The following is a 13,060-nucleotide window of genomic DNA, read 5'->3' as shown; positions in this document are numbered from 1 at the left end:
AGCAGGTATCTGCCCACATGCAGGGCCTCACACACTGTTGAACAGAAGCAGAGTTGAATTTGTCGGGGGGGTCAGTAGAGGGACACACCCTGGGGCCCCACAACACATAAACACAGCCATGGTCACACTCTGCAATCAAGGTAATCAGATACTTACTGTGACAGTGGTGAAGAAGTACTCAGATCCCTTATTTGAGTAAAAGTTCCAACGTGTTGTATTATTAATGTTCTGTTATCAGCTAAACGCTTACATTTGGGTTTTTAATATATTGTTGTGCCTTCAGTTTTTATTTGACAGGACAAAGTTAATCATTGTGAGGCGGAGAGAAAGAGGGGAAGACATGTAGCAAAGGGCCCGGTCGGAATCTGCAGCCGCGGCAGGAGGACTCAGTCCTGTGTACAAAGCTGAAGTGTGTTAAAAGTATCGAAAGTAAAAGTACACATTCTGCAACCCGGTACCTGGTATACTGTCATATGTTGTCTTTTAATTATTGATGCTTAGTAGCTTACTGTTGTAGCTGAGGTGGAGTTGTTTTTTACATTTTGTAGTCCTGAGGTGTGGCTCGTTCCAAGATAAGTTTGAGGGGCCATGTATACATTTATGAAAAGGTAAAAAAAAATAATTCTTTGCCACAAATAGTTACTTTGCATTTTTCCGTAGTAATTACTTTTCGTTAAATATTTGAAATTCTATGGGCCTTGAATACCGCACAACAAGGTGAGAGCTTGAGGGGGTTATTTATTTGTTATTGAACCACTAAAAACAATATTTGTTTGAAGTCTTTTTTGCCAAACATCTGCTGGTTTTAACTTCTCAAATTTCAGGGTTCTCTGATTTTCTTTGTCACATATGAAAGTAAAATTGATATTTTACATCTGAAATGCGATCAGGTACCCCAACTAAACATCACTTTAACATAAACCACAACATCTTAGGAACCACTGGTTAGATTTGAAGGTGTTATAATTTATTCAATTATCATATATTTTATGTAAATATCTTTACTTTTAAGGGATCAGGGACGGAGAAACACTCCCTATCTCATCTATTTTCTTTAAGATCTACTTTAATGAATTATTATTATATTATATAGAGAAAAATAAATCAACTGTTTCTCTAGAATTTGATAGATCTTCAATCAATAGCACCCAAACCTCTTATTTACGTAGGAAAAGCAAAACATTGATTCAACTCTTGAATCTTGATGTAATCCAAAACATTTGAGTGGGAAATATTTTACTTTTGAGTCCACTGCAGTTATTTTCTTGCAGTTGGAGTCACTGGTCACTTTTAATGATTACGATTTAGAGGTTTAACTAGTGAAGGAAATCCTAAAAAAATGCGAGAGAAGTGTTGGACGAGTTTTAATTCAAATCAATCTGCAAAACAAAAGTTGTTTGTTTATTGCTTTCAACAAAAATATGAATTATAAACATTAACGTAAATAATCACAATGTGTGAGTCCTTCTGGAGCTCTCTCTGTGTGTGTGTGTGTGTGTGCGGGAGATCAGTCCTCGTGCACGAGGTCAACTGGAGGAATTCAGACGTGAGACCGGGTGGCACGCACGCGCCCACACGCCCTGTGCGTCACCGCGCAGAGTGGAGGAGTGGAAGTCGGGACGCTCCTCTCTCCACTGCTCTTTCTCCCTGTCCCGCCACCTTCACTTCACTGTCTCAGCAGCTCGGAGGAAACATGTTCATGAGCTCAACACGAAGCCTTTCGCAACCTCCGGTCTCCTGACGCACCGCGGCACAGACTGCGCTCCGCTCCACCGCAGGTAAACTCACCTGGACACACTTTGTTCCCTCTCGGCTGTTTGCACCGGGACTCTTCTCGGTTTATTACTTTATTTCGTCTGTTGTCGTTGTTCCACGTGAGCTCGTGTCCCTCTGCCACTCACAGTTTGTCCTCTGCGAGTTCCTCTCCTCTTTACTGTGGTTAATAAGTGGCTCAGGTTGGAGAAAAAGTGAGTTGCATAATAAGAGCAGGCTCCTCGACGCATGGAGAAATTTAACTAAGATTTCAATTCTGTGTTGCAGTTTACCTGAAGGAATGTGTTTACACCGAAATATCACCATGGCCACTATCGCCTGTAGTAATGGGGCTCATTGTGATATCATTTCCATTAAATGGGCTGTGGCATGTGCACTTGGCTTGGGAGACCAGCCAACAAGCCTCTTACCCAGAAGTTATTTGTCCTTGAGAAACAGTAAAGCTTCTCAGTTCAGACCGAACGTTGTCTAGTTTTATTTCTTCGACAGAATGGCTCAAAACTGGATTCAAAATGTTTACAAGGGATTTGAACATAAAGGTTTTGATAATTTACGACACTTTCCTCAATTGTTAACAGATTGATAGGTGGATAGACAAGAGCTCCAGTGATAAATACATTTTGATGATTGATTAATAAAAATGTCCCAACTTCTCAAGTGTCATTTTCTTTGAAAGTGAAATAGATTTTTTGTGTTTTGGACTAAACCAAGAAATATATAATCAAAATAGAAATAGCTGTGATCATTTTCTTTTAGGATTTTTTCCGAAATTTGTAGACTAAACATAAATTAATCAGGAAAATAATTAGCAGGATAATCGTAAGTGGCAGCGATATTTAATGTCAGGAAGAGGTAGAAGTCTGCTATGTAAATTTTTTTTAGTTAAGGTAACTTATTATTAAGATGCCATAATAAACGGTTCCACCTCCTATGTTTCCTCCTTCTCTTTCCACAGAAAATGGCCGGGCAGAACCAAAGCTGTCATTACAATGAGTCCATGGGCTTCTTCTACAATAACAGCGGCGATAAAGATGAATGGGCCACGACGAAGTTGGTTCTGGTGCAGGTGGTGGGCTCGCTCTTCTGCTGTTTCATCCTGTTTTCCAACGCCATGGTCATAGCTGCTGTTATCACCAACAAGAGGTTCCACTACCCGTTCTACTATCTCCTCGCCAACCTCGCCGCCTCAGACTTCCTGGCAGGCATCGCGTACGTGTACCTCATGTTCAACACCGGGGAGGTGTCGCATACACTGACAGTCAAAGAATACTTTATCCGCCAGGGTCTGCTGGATGTCAGCCTCTCGGCCTCGCTGTCTAACCTGCTGGTTATAGCTCTGGAGCGCTACATCTCCGTCATGAACTTTAAGGTCCACAGCAACCTGACGAAGAGGAGGGTGACCCTGCTCATCGTGCTCGTGTGGGGCATCTCTATCTTCATGGGGGCCGTGCCGAGTCTGGGCTGGAACTGCATCTGCAACCTGAGCGACTGCTCACAGCTGGCGCCGATCTTCAGCCGGAGCTACCTGATCTTCTGGTCCGTGTCCAACCTGGTGGTGTTCCTCGTCATGGTGGCCATCTACATGAGGATCTACGGCTACGTCAAGAAGAAGACATCGGTGCTCACGCCGCACACTAGCGGCTCCATCAACCGCAGGAGGACGCCGATAAAGCTAATCAAGACGGTTATGGTCGTGCTTGGTGAGTGACACACGTTCCAATGTTTGATCATACAACACCTGCATTAGTAAGGAGTCAGCAGCTGTGGGAAACCTTTTCTCAGGGTTTATCACAAAGTCACAGAGTCACTGCTGAACACACAGGACTGTAATCTGTGAAGGAAAACCTGAACAGAGTAACAAACAAGTTGAGTGCTTGTATCAGTAATTTTAAAAGAGAAGAGAAGAAAAGGAGTCAGCAAGAGTCGTCTTCTCTTTAATTCATGTTCTTTGTAACTCTAGGTCGTCTTGTGCTTCTGACTTTGTTTTCTACGCACTGACTTAAACTTTCATTTACAGTGATGCAGCTAATACATTTTTCATTATTGTTTAAAATTTGTCATTATTGTTTATAAGAGCACATTTTACAACGAATAAATTCATCATTATCTTTAGCATCTAACAGAAGCTGCTTTCAGACATTTTCCTGACATTTTGGCAGGGGCTGTACGTTGGAACGCAAATGTCAGAGTCAGTTGTCCAAGTGATAAAAATGTCTGAGTGAGCCCATGTGAGAATGCAGCGGGAAAATGTCCGGAAAATTGACAGCGAGTGAGTGAGCGTGCTGATGACGTTTCTAACAGACGCGAAAATTCAGCAAAACTAAGAATACAAATATCTCGGGATGAAAAAGAAGAGCCATACACACATAAGGCACAGACAAAGATTTGGATCTTTGGAGCTACAGGTTTCTGCAGCGAAATTTCTACTTTATGTCCCACCACCTCCAAGTTATACCCAGTGCCACCCCTCACCTAAATTGTTCTGTACATTTTCATGTTGTTGTGACTGCATCTGACCCGAATAATCTCCAATTGCGTTCTTCATATGTCTGAAAACGGCTCGATAGTAAAAGAAGCAAAAACCCAAAGGTGTTCTGTTTATGTCCAAACAGCAGCTGGAACCAGAGTTTAGCATTTTTGTGATTACACTGTTAATCCCTGTGGCAGATTCATTGCTTGCTCATCGGTTTATCGGTTATCAACTCATTTTTTGCACCATTTCTACTTCTTCTTATCTTCTATTTCCCAGAATTATAAAGCTCAGAAATGCTGAAGCTTCCTTTTCTTCTCATGCATTTCCATGAGATGAGGCAGCCAGATATCCCAGGATTCTTCTCTTTTGTTTACGTGTTGCAACAGGATACCTTGCAATAGAGGCACAGTTCCAAACTCCCTCTGCTCCCAGCTAATGTCCTTAAAGAAAGGAACAATGGGGCTGCTCCAGAATATCCTTGTGGAGCGGCCAAAACAAGATTTAACTGCAAACTGTCACGCAAGTGTAACATGTAGGTTGCCCTAATATCAACCTGAGGAAATCAGCTGGCACTGAAGCCTCAGAGAAAACTCTGCAGGTTAGATGAGCACACACACTTTTTGTTTTCATACACTCCACATACAGTCACTGTTGTGCTGTCGTTATTTTGCAGAGTCGCGCTGCAGGATAACCTTTGTGCCATTGTTCTTTGTCTCTCTCGGCACTTCCCCGGACGGATGGCTCATGACTGGTCTATGTGCACTGCAGCGTAGGAGCCGCCTGCCTCTGCACACACTTTATTCTAGACTGCTGTGTAATTATCTCTCCCTGCAAGGACACTGCTCCTCAGCCTGTGTGGCGTACCATCCGCACCGCACCACACTGGCCTTCAATGAACGTCCCCTCCTCCCTACACCCAAAAAAAAAAAAAGAAAGAGGAACCTATACTTGAGGACCTTGTCAATTGCTTTCAGATGCAGTTATTCGTAGCTTGGGTACACAACTGTTATCTCTTAATCTTTTAAAGTGTCCCTCCACTCCAAAGAAGTGCTTTGCTTATTGTTTCTTCACTTGGTTTTTTGACCTTGTCATCTTTGGACTTGAAGGTTGTTTTCAGACTCAAGTGGAGGAGGAGGAAAGTTTCTTTGTTTTCACTTTTATTGTCAGTTTAAGACGTACGAGCAGGATTTTCATCGTGTGCAACTTGCACATGTGTGATGTGGCTGGACAAAAGTCCAGCCAGCATACATACTTTTCAGTGAAAAGACATCTTTTGTCCAGAGGTTAAACTTGAAGGATAGATGAAATAGATGAAAGAATAGTTGATTCTTCAATGAAGGAGAAGGATGAATACTTTTTGAAGTAGGTCGTTCAACCACATCGAACAGAGGCAGAACATTTGTTTATGTTCAGCAGCTGTGATATGGACTAAAATGCATAATCGGTGTGATGAATATGATGGTGATACCTGGGAAGATAAAATTGACAAATCTATGAAACGTGTAGTCAGGTCTGAGACATGTAGTGTATTAGTCCGGAGAAAAAAAGAGTCTTAGCTTTCGCCCCAGGTGAGCAGCAGTCTGCTCAGGCGGAAATGGCAACTGGACAAACCAGTTGAGCGCTGGATGAGATGTTTATCGGACCAAGTCTCTGTGTCTAGCCTGCACTAAAGGACAAACACAAGTGTGTAAATTTGCCCCAGTCAGAGATGCAGACTTTAGCGCACATCTCGTCAGAATGGAAAAATCCTCAGGACGTACATGCAGATTATGGAGCTCAGGCAGAGGGAGGTTGTTGGACCTATAGCTCTGAGCAATAATTTTGTGTTTGTGTAAACAGCCCTAACAGTTAACGGCAAATAACTGAAGGAGACTTGCAAACTCACCAACACATTCATTCACAAATTCTCCTTCTGAATGAGGATTTAGCATCTCAGATGTTTCACTCACTCACCAAAACGTGCACATTGTCTCCATCAGAATGTGACATTGTGAAAGCAGTTTGTTCGGCACCCAAACACTTAATCCAAGTGCGTTTGTCCTCACAGCTCATTCCAGCTCGAGAGAGTCTCGAGCATCTCGAGTCGAGACCGGACTTGTTCTATTACTGGCTGTTTGTCTCTGTAAACTTTGCACACTGGCATGTCTTAAACTTGAACAACAAAAATAATCATCTGTCCATTTGCCTCGGTAAAAATAACATTCTGCATCCTCTTTTCTTTTCTTTACAGTTGCCACAATTTGCTATAGTGTGTGTTTAGTTCACCTTGATGTGACCTGACAGGCGTTCTGCCCTGAGTACTACTTTATGTTGTTTTTTGTCTGTGTGAGCTGCTTTTTTTTGTATTTATGAATTGCCTTGCGGGCTCTATACGTTCCCGGAGGCCCGAGGGTCCCTTCCACCGCTGTAAGTGCAGCCACCATCTTCAAATGATTCCCAAAAGGAACATGTGCCCGAAATGTGTTCTCAGAACTCCGAGAGTCTGAGATTAAAGAGGAGGAAACTCCACTTTAAACGTGTGGCTTACATGAAAAAAAAAACTGCAAGTGAATGTCCTTTAAATGGGGTCTCACTTAAATTCCATTCAGTTCCTTATTTATGTGCTCCATCAAAGACAAAGACATAGGCTGGATTTAAAAAGAACTGTACAAAAAAGGAGTTCTCTATAAAAATGTGGCAAACTTTTTGACTTTCAAGCAGAGTTTAACGTAGATCAACATTTCTACCAGAGTCTATATGTATCCATCGATGCATGTGTGTGAAACAAAGACGAAGTGTGTATAATGTGTGTAGGACAGTACTTGTTTTTGTTCTGCGGACGTATTGAAGCCACAGACGTGCTGGTGGTGCAGGCAAGTCTCAGCTTGTGGCTTCCTTTCAGCTCCACTGAATCTCCTTGTAGTTCTGTTTAGTGCCCAAACAAGTTTGAAATTAGCTGCCTCAGTATTATACACAGCACAGTGACTATTTAACGTAATGACAGTATCTTCTGTGTTATAGCTTCATTAGTGGAAGTACATGAAACCACCAAATACATTCTCATTTCTTTTTCAAATTGTCTTCCGCCTTTTATTACCCATCTGAGCTGAGTCGGTTGTTCTCAGAACTCTGACATGGAGCAGGAGCAGGGTAAATACACGGACTCTGTTAAATCTGATGAGGAAACAATTGATCACTCAATCAGTGAAGTCATTACTCAAAGAAAAATGCCCAAATATATATGGTTCCAGCTTATTAAATGTGAATATTTGCTGCTTTTCTCTGTTTTAAGACATTTTAAATTGAATATTTAGGAGTTTTAAAATCTAACCATGGTTTCTGGAAAATTCTCAAAGGGCTTGTTTTTTGTTTTTGGTATTTTCGGTTATTTCGTAGACTAATAAAGTGAAAAATGTTACCAGGAGGTTTTCACCCCTGTACGTTTATTTGTTGTCTGGTTTATTGATTACCACTGAACTAGGTGGAAGGATGTGCTCTGGGTCAGGGAAGAATTTTGGTGCAGATGCATTGCAAGATCAAACTTTTCACTGTTTTCCCACAGAATAATTCATGGCTCTTGAGGGGAAGCTGATATCTATGAGTGTGTGAGTGGTGCAACTTGATTGAATTGGTCGGAGGTGTGCCCACTAGTTTGACTTAAAGGTTGGCACTATTTACTGGCCAGGAGCAGGAGTGGATTGCTGAGTTAAGAAATAGTCCCGTATGACTATAAGGAAAATATAAATAAGTAGCCGTTTTGTAAATTGTTACTAAAACCTTTTGGGTACATTTTCGAACAGTGACACACATGAAGGAAACACGCTGGAGAAAGTGTTAGAAGAATCTGTTTGACTTGCTCTCTGTTATTTTTCCTGTAGGGGCCTTTGTGATTTGCTGGACCCCCGGCCTGGTTGTCCTGCTGCTTGACGGCCTCCACTGCAAGAGCTGTCAAGTCATGAAACTGAAACGCTGGCTGCTGCTGCTGGCCGTACTCAACTCCGTCATGAACCCCTGCATCTACTCCTACAAGGACGAGGAAATGTGGGCGACCTTCAAGAACCTCATGCGCTGCATCGGAAACGGGACCCGGCGGCAGCGCTCGACGAAGGCCAACGCCAGGCCGCTCAGCTCCGGTCAGGACACGGGCAACAGTCAGCCACCGTCAGAGGAGGTGAAGAATGAGGATCAGGGAATACTCAAGACCTGAAAAAATGAAACTTGTGAGAAGATTTTCTTCTGGGCAGCGTTGGCTGGACGTACCTTTCACGGAGATTCAGATTAGAGATGACATGAAAGAGGAACTACACACTTTGTCTCCACTGTTGCCCACAGATTAGAAATACTGATCTTGAAGAGACGCTGCAGGTGAACTGCTCTAGAGCTGAGGCTGGGGTGAGATGGAGATAAGAGACTTAAATGCACTAATAATAACTAATAATGGATGCAAGGATGTGCTTTTATTATTTTATTATTTTTGTACATGACTCCCATTTCCATATAATGAAAGAGTGCTGATGCATTTCCATCCTTTCTTTTGGGGCTCCCTCCTTCTCATCCCTGTGGGTTATTTAAACATGGATGATACTGTGCTCCAATGACTGAAGAAAAAAGCCACTATAACGGCACATACATTTCTACTTTTACCTCAGAATGGGGTAAAATGAGGGATATGTAAAGTTATGTAAAAATAAATGGTTGTCTCTTCAATAGATGAACAACACTCAAATTAGCCCCTTGTTTATAGGCAGGTACTATAAGGTTTTAGGTTTTCTTGAATATGGCATGGTTTTAATCATTTTAACATTTCTTTTTAAAACACCCAGTGAGAATTACTGTAAACTGCTGTACTGAATGCATCGACTTATAAATCCTGCAAAGAGTCATTTTAGCTGTGTGATGGGGAGCGTGCTGATTATTTTTGGCCATTTAATCCCCTATTGGTTTGTGAGGCAGTTTTGCCTTTGGGGAAGAGCTAACAGCGTCACTCTCCTCTTGAACCCAGCTCTCCTCTTCTTCCACTTTTATCAGCTCACCTAAACAAACAGATAAACTCTAACCTGCAGCACTGCAGGCAGGCAAACTTGTTCACCCTGTAGCATTGTCACACATCCGCCTCAGCCCACTAAACTCACTGGTGTTGCTCTGACGAAACAGTTGCTCGCCCCGAGAATGTAGGGATTGTAAAAAATGATGTTGCGACACACTGGATTCCTGCTGGAAGTTCAGCATACACTGTGTCCGTACAGGAACTGAAGAGCATACGACTGAATGCTGCTCCTGCTGTGACGCCATTAAAGCCTTTTTTTCTTCTTCTTGGGAGTGTAGGATGGCCACATATGAGCGATGTGTGTGTGTGTGTGTGTGTGGAAAGGTTTACAGCTTCAGTGGTGTTTCTTAATTGAACTGAGGTTTTTCATGATAATTTCCTGCGTCTTTTATGTGTTTAACTGTTTAAATTCATGAAAGTGACCTTGCTAAACAACTTTAGTTTCATGTCTTTTCAGACATAACATGTACGATATGTCTGTTTTCGCTTGATGAAATAACATGATAGAGAAACAGCTGCAGCACAGAGATTAGTTTCACTACAGTGCTTATAATGACTTTTAGTGTGTAGTTGTCTAATATGAACATCAGGTTGAATGATTCACTCAAAGTTCAGGGTCAAATGATATGTATTTAAATATATAATGTACAATTATAATGTATTTTATAATAATATCCAGATTGTGACTTAATCCACATTCTTTTATTATATTTTCTGGCTTTCACTAAGCTCGACATGTTTAACCTCTGCAGCAGTCAGTTGTTTGACCAGACCACCACTATGTTCCAAACTGAAATGTCTCCACTAGTTTTGGATGGTTGGTCATTCAATCCTTTACAGACATTCATGGTCTTCAGAGGATGAATCCTACTGATGGTAGCAAACCCCTAACGTATCATTTAACACCTCCAGCAAGTCAGTGTTTTCACCTCTCTGGTGAAATAGCTCAACTTCTGATAGAAACTAAGCTAAAGAGAAAATATACTATGGTCGCCAACTCTCAGTGTAGCGCCACCATGTGTTTGATATTTGTGGATTTGACCAGAAAAGTGCTAATTAACATTCTAATGTGGTAAGATCGTGAACATGGAATCATATGACTGTGTTTGCACAACAATGCAAACACAGTCAGTGCGAGCGTCTTAGCCTGCACACGATTTTTTTGCAGCTTCACGGAGCTGTTACAGCGGCTGCCGCCTTCGAAAATGTAGAACACACCGACCACTTGGCACCTGACGGCAACCAAACCAAACCATAATGTTACCTGCAGATCCTGTTTGACACACCGAGTCTCCTCATTTTGTAACAAAGAAACTGTCAGTAACTGATATTTAGTATAAGCATAAATTCTCAAATGTCTGTGCACTAACAAAAGAAACACTGAAATCATTATCGGACACTACTATTACATGACTTGCTCTGCGCTGAGTAAATGATGACGTCCCACTGCCTGAGATTTCCGACGCTCTCGAGGAGCCACTTCAGGACGATTTACCCTTTTGAGGCCAGTTGATGAATGACCTCTACTTTCAAATCAGCCCGTCTCCGACCGGACTAAGCTCCAGAGGAAAAATGATTTACTCTGAAGTGGGAGGAACAAGATTTTCCACTTAATTAGGCTGCAAACCACTTGCATCAGTGCAAGTGCCCCCCCCCATCCGACCTGCCAAAAAAAAGCTTTCTCCGATAAACCTGACACTATTTGGTGTAAAGAAGGAAATAAATCAAGGCAGTCTTGTTCTGTAAAACATTTTTTAAAAAAGCCTTTATTAGTGTTCCTAATGCTCATTGGCCTTTTCAGAGTGAATAACCAGAAGTAACGGAAGGGCAATATGTATATATATATATATGCTTGTATATGTCTCTTTAATGTGGTGTATATACAGTTTTTGTATATATTTTAGTGCTGGATCGTTCACTGTGTTTTTTTTCTGCAGTATGCACGTTGTCTAATTGTGTCTTTTTCCTTTAATTTGAGTTACCTGCTCTGTCTATCCACTTGTGACGTTGCATGTGACCTCATATCCATAAGTGGGTCAAGACCTTCAGGCCGCAAGCAGAACCTGTGACTTTATTCACCATCACATCGTTTTTAGCGAGGCATCACATAAAAGGGACTAAATCTAAGGGACTCGACTCATTTAGTCAACTTCCAAATGTTATTGTGTCTTTGCTGCACAGCAAAGTCTAGCTAGCCAACGTTAGCATACATCGGCAAAAGACGTATTTTCTCTATTTCATTTCATGAATAGATGCATTTTTGTATATCTTTATCTACTAGCCACAATAATAGCTAGCTTTGGTTGAAAATGAACACCCATGTGCAAAAAAACTCATTTCACAAGTCACACTTTTTCTTTTTTTTTTACCTTTCTGACACTATTTGTATTTATCCTGTAAATGTCATTCCCTCTCAAATGTTTTATTGAGAATGGAGCAATGTTGTAGTCTAAAGGTGAAACCAAAAAAAGTCTAAACATTAACATGTGCTTTGTAAGTTATAAACACCGTTGTCTCGATGTAAATGAGTAAGCGCTTTTAAAATTGATGTTAATATATTCTGCACACTGTATACATGGTTGCTCTGCATTTCCCATAAATCATGTTAAAGATTCAAACCTCCCCTCTAATTTACTTGAGTTGACGTCCATGAAATGCAAACCTGTCGTTTCATAACTTTCCCTCTTCACAGCCATAAACCCCCAGATGTTTGCTTTTCATACTCGAGGTGAAAGTGAATTAATTTAAATGCAGTTACATGACTCGGCATAAATCAAGGAAAGGTCCAACACTGTACATTTTATCAAAAGAAAAAGACTCAGGATGTAAAGCCGTTTGGTTTGACTCGATGAAAAGTCATGTGGTTTCTATTAAGACCGTGCTGCATGTCCTCAGCAGATCCCTCTGTAGACCTGTCGTGACTGTCGCTGGCCACTCTGGCTTTTGAATTCCCCCAAAAAACATGAACTGTAAACTGTTTGGTGTGGCAGCCCTTTTATTTCCACAGCTGTGCTCTAATTACGCATTCCTGAAAAGCCAATTAAATTTCCCAGATGTTCAGAAATGCTGTCTTTTCTGGTTTGTTCCTAATCTCGGTGGAAAACAGATGTAGGCGGAGATGGAGAAGAGTTTATCAGGATTTGATGTTTTCTAAAGACCCCTTGCGCTAAAAAGACGAGACCTAATTCAAAGTCTCATGTTTAGATTGACTTATTCAGCTGCAACAGGCACAGTAATGAAGATCCTCCTGCATGACGATCCAGTGTGTACGAATGCAAGTAAACACAGCTTGACATTTTGTACGCAGTCTGCCTTGTGTCAACACCCCAGGCTGCTGCTGCTGGCGTTGTAGTTAATGTTTTCATGTTACACTTGTACACAAATACCAACCAATCATCAGTTGGCTGTCAAAACCCATCTGAGTATTGTTTCTGACCATGTGATTCTCTTCATGGCCTCAGGTAACCATCTTCTAATGGAGAATGCCACGTAACAAAGACAACGTCGTCCCAAACTAGTTTCGTGAACATGACAGTGACTTCGAGGAATTTCAATGGCCCATCCAGTCACCAGATCTGAATTCACTTAATTCAACTGATGTGAGATGTGGTAGAGCAGGAGATTACTAGCATGAATGTGCAGCTGACAAATCTGCAAAAATGATGTGATGCAATCATGTTGACATGGATCATAAACTCGAAGGAATGTTTACTACGTCTTGTGGAATTCATGCAACAAGGAACTGAGGCTTGTTTGAGCAAAGGGAAGAACTGATCATGTCATGACAA

The 13,060-nt window shown here is 41.5% G+C and overlaps 1 protein-coding gene across 1 annotated transcript; it reads left to right on the top strand.

Annotated features, from left to right (window-relative positions):
• The first annotated feature begins 1,574 nt into the window (after nt 1-1,574).
• On the top strand, nt 1,575-11,890 carry lpar3 (lysophosphatidic acid receptor 3). The gene is made up of 3 exons (XM_035177424.2): nt 1,575-1,778; nt 2,729-3,473; nt 8,104-11,890. Exons 2-3 carry the CDS (start codon nt 2,732-2,734, stop codon nt 8,430-8,432), a joined length of 1,071 nt encoding a protein of 356 aa, XP_035033315.1. The 5' UTR covers nt 1,575-1,778; nt 2,729-2,731; the 3' UTR covers nt 8,433-11,890.
• The last annotated feature ends 1,170 nt before the right edge of the window (nt 11,891-13,060 follow it).

Source organism: Hippoglossus stenolepis, chromosome 14 (genome assembly GCF_022539355.2).
Source record: "Hippoglossus stenolepis isolate QCI-W04-F060 chromosome 14, HSTE1.2, whole genome shotgun sequence".
NCBI classification, from domain to species: Eukaryota; Metazoa; Chordata; class Actinopteri; order Pleuronectiformes; family Pleuronectidae; genus Hippoglossus; species Hippoglossus stenolepis.
This window is presented reverse-complemented; position numbering and strand designations above follow the sequence as displayed.

What these genes read in the sequence shown, in the direction of transcription:
- lpar3 (XM_035177424.2), top strand. Translation starts at nt 2,732, where the DNA reads ATGGCCGGGCAGAACCAAAGCTGTCATTACAATGAGTCCATGGGCTTC. An exon ending in GACGGTTATGGTCGTGCTTG is followed by an intron (nt 3,474 to 8,103) that starts GTGAGTGACACA and finishes TTTTTCCTGTAG; the next exon opens with GGGCCTTTGTGATTTGCTGG.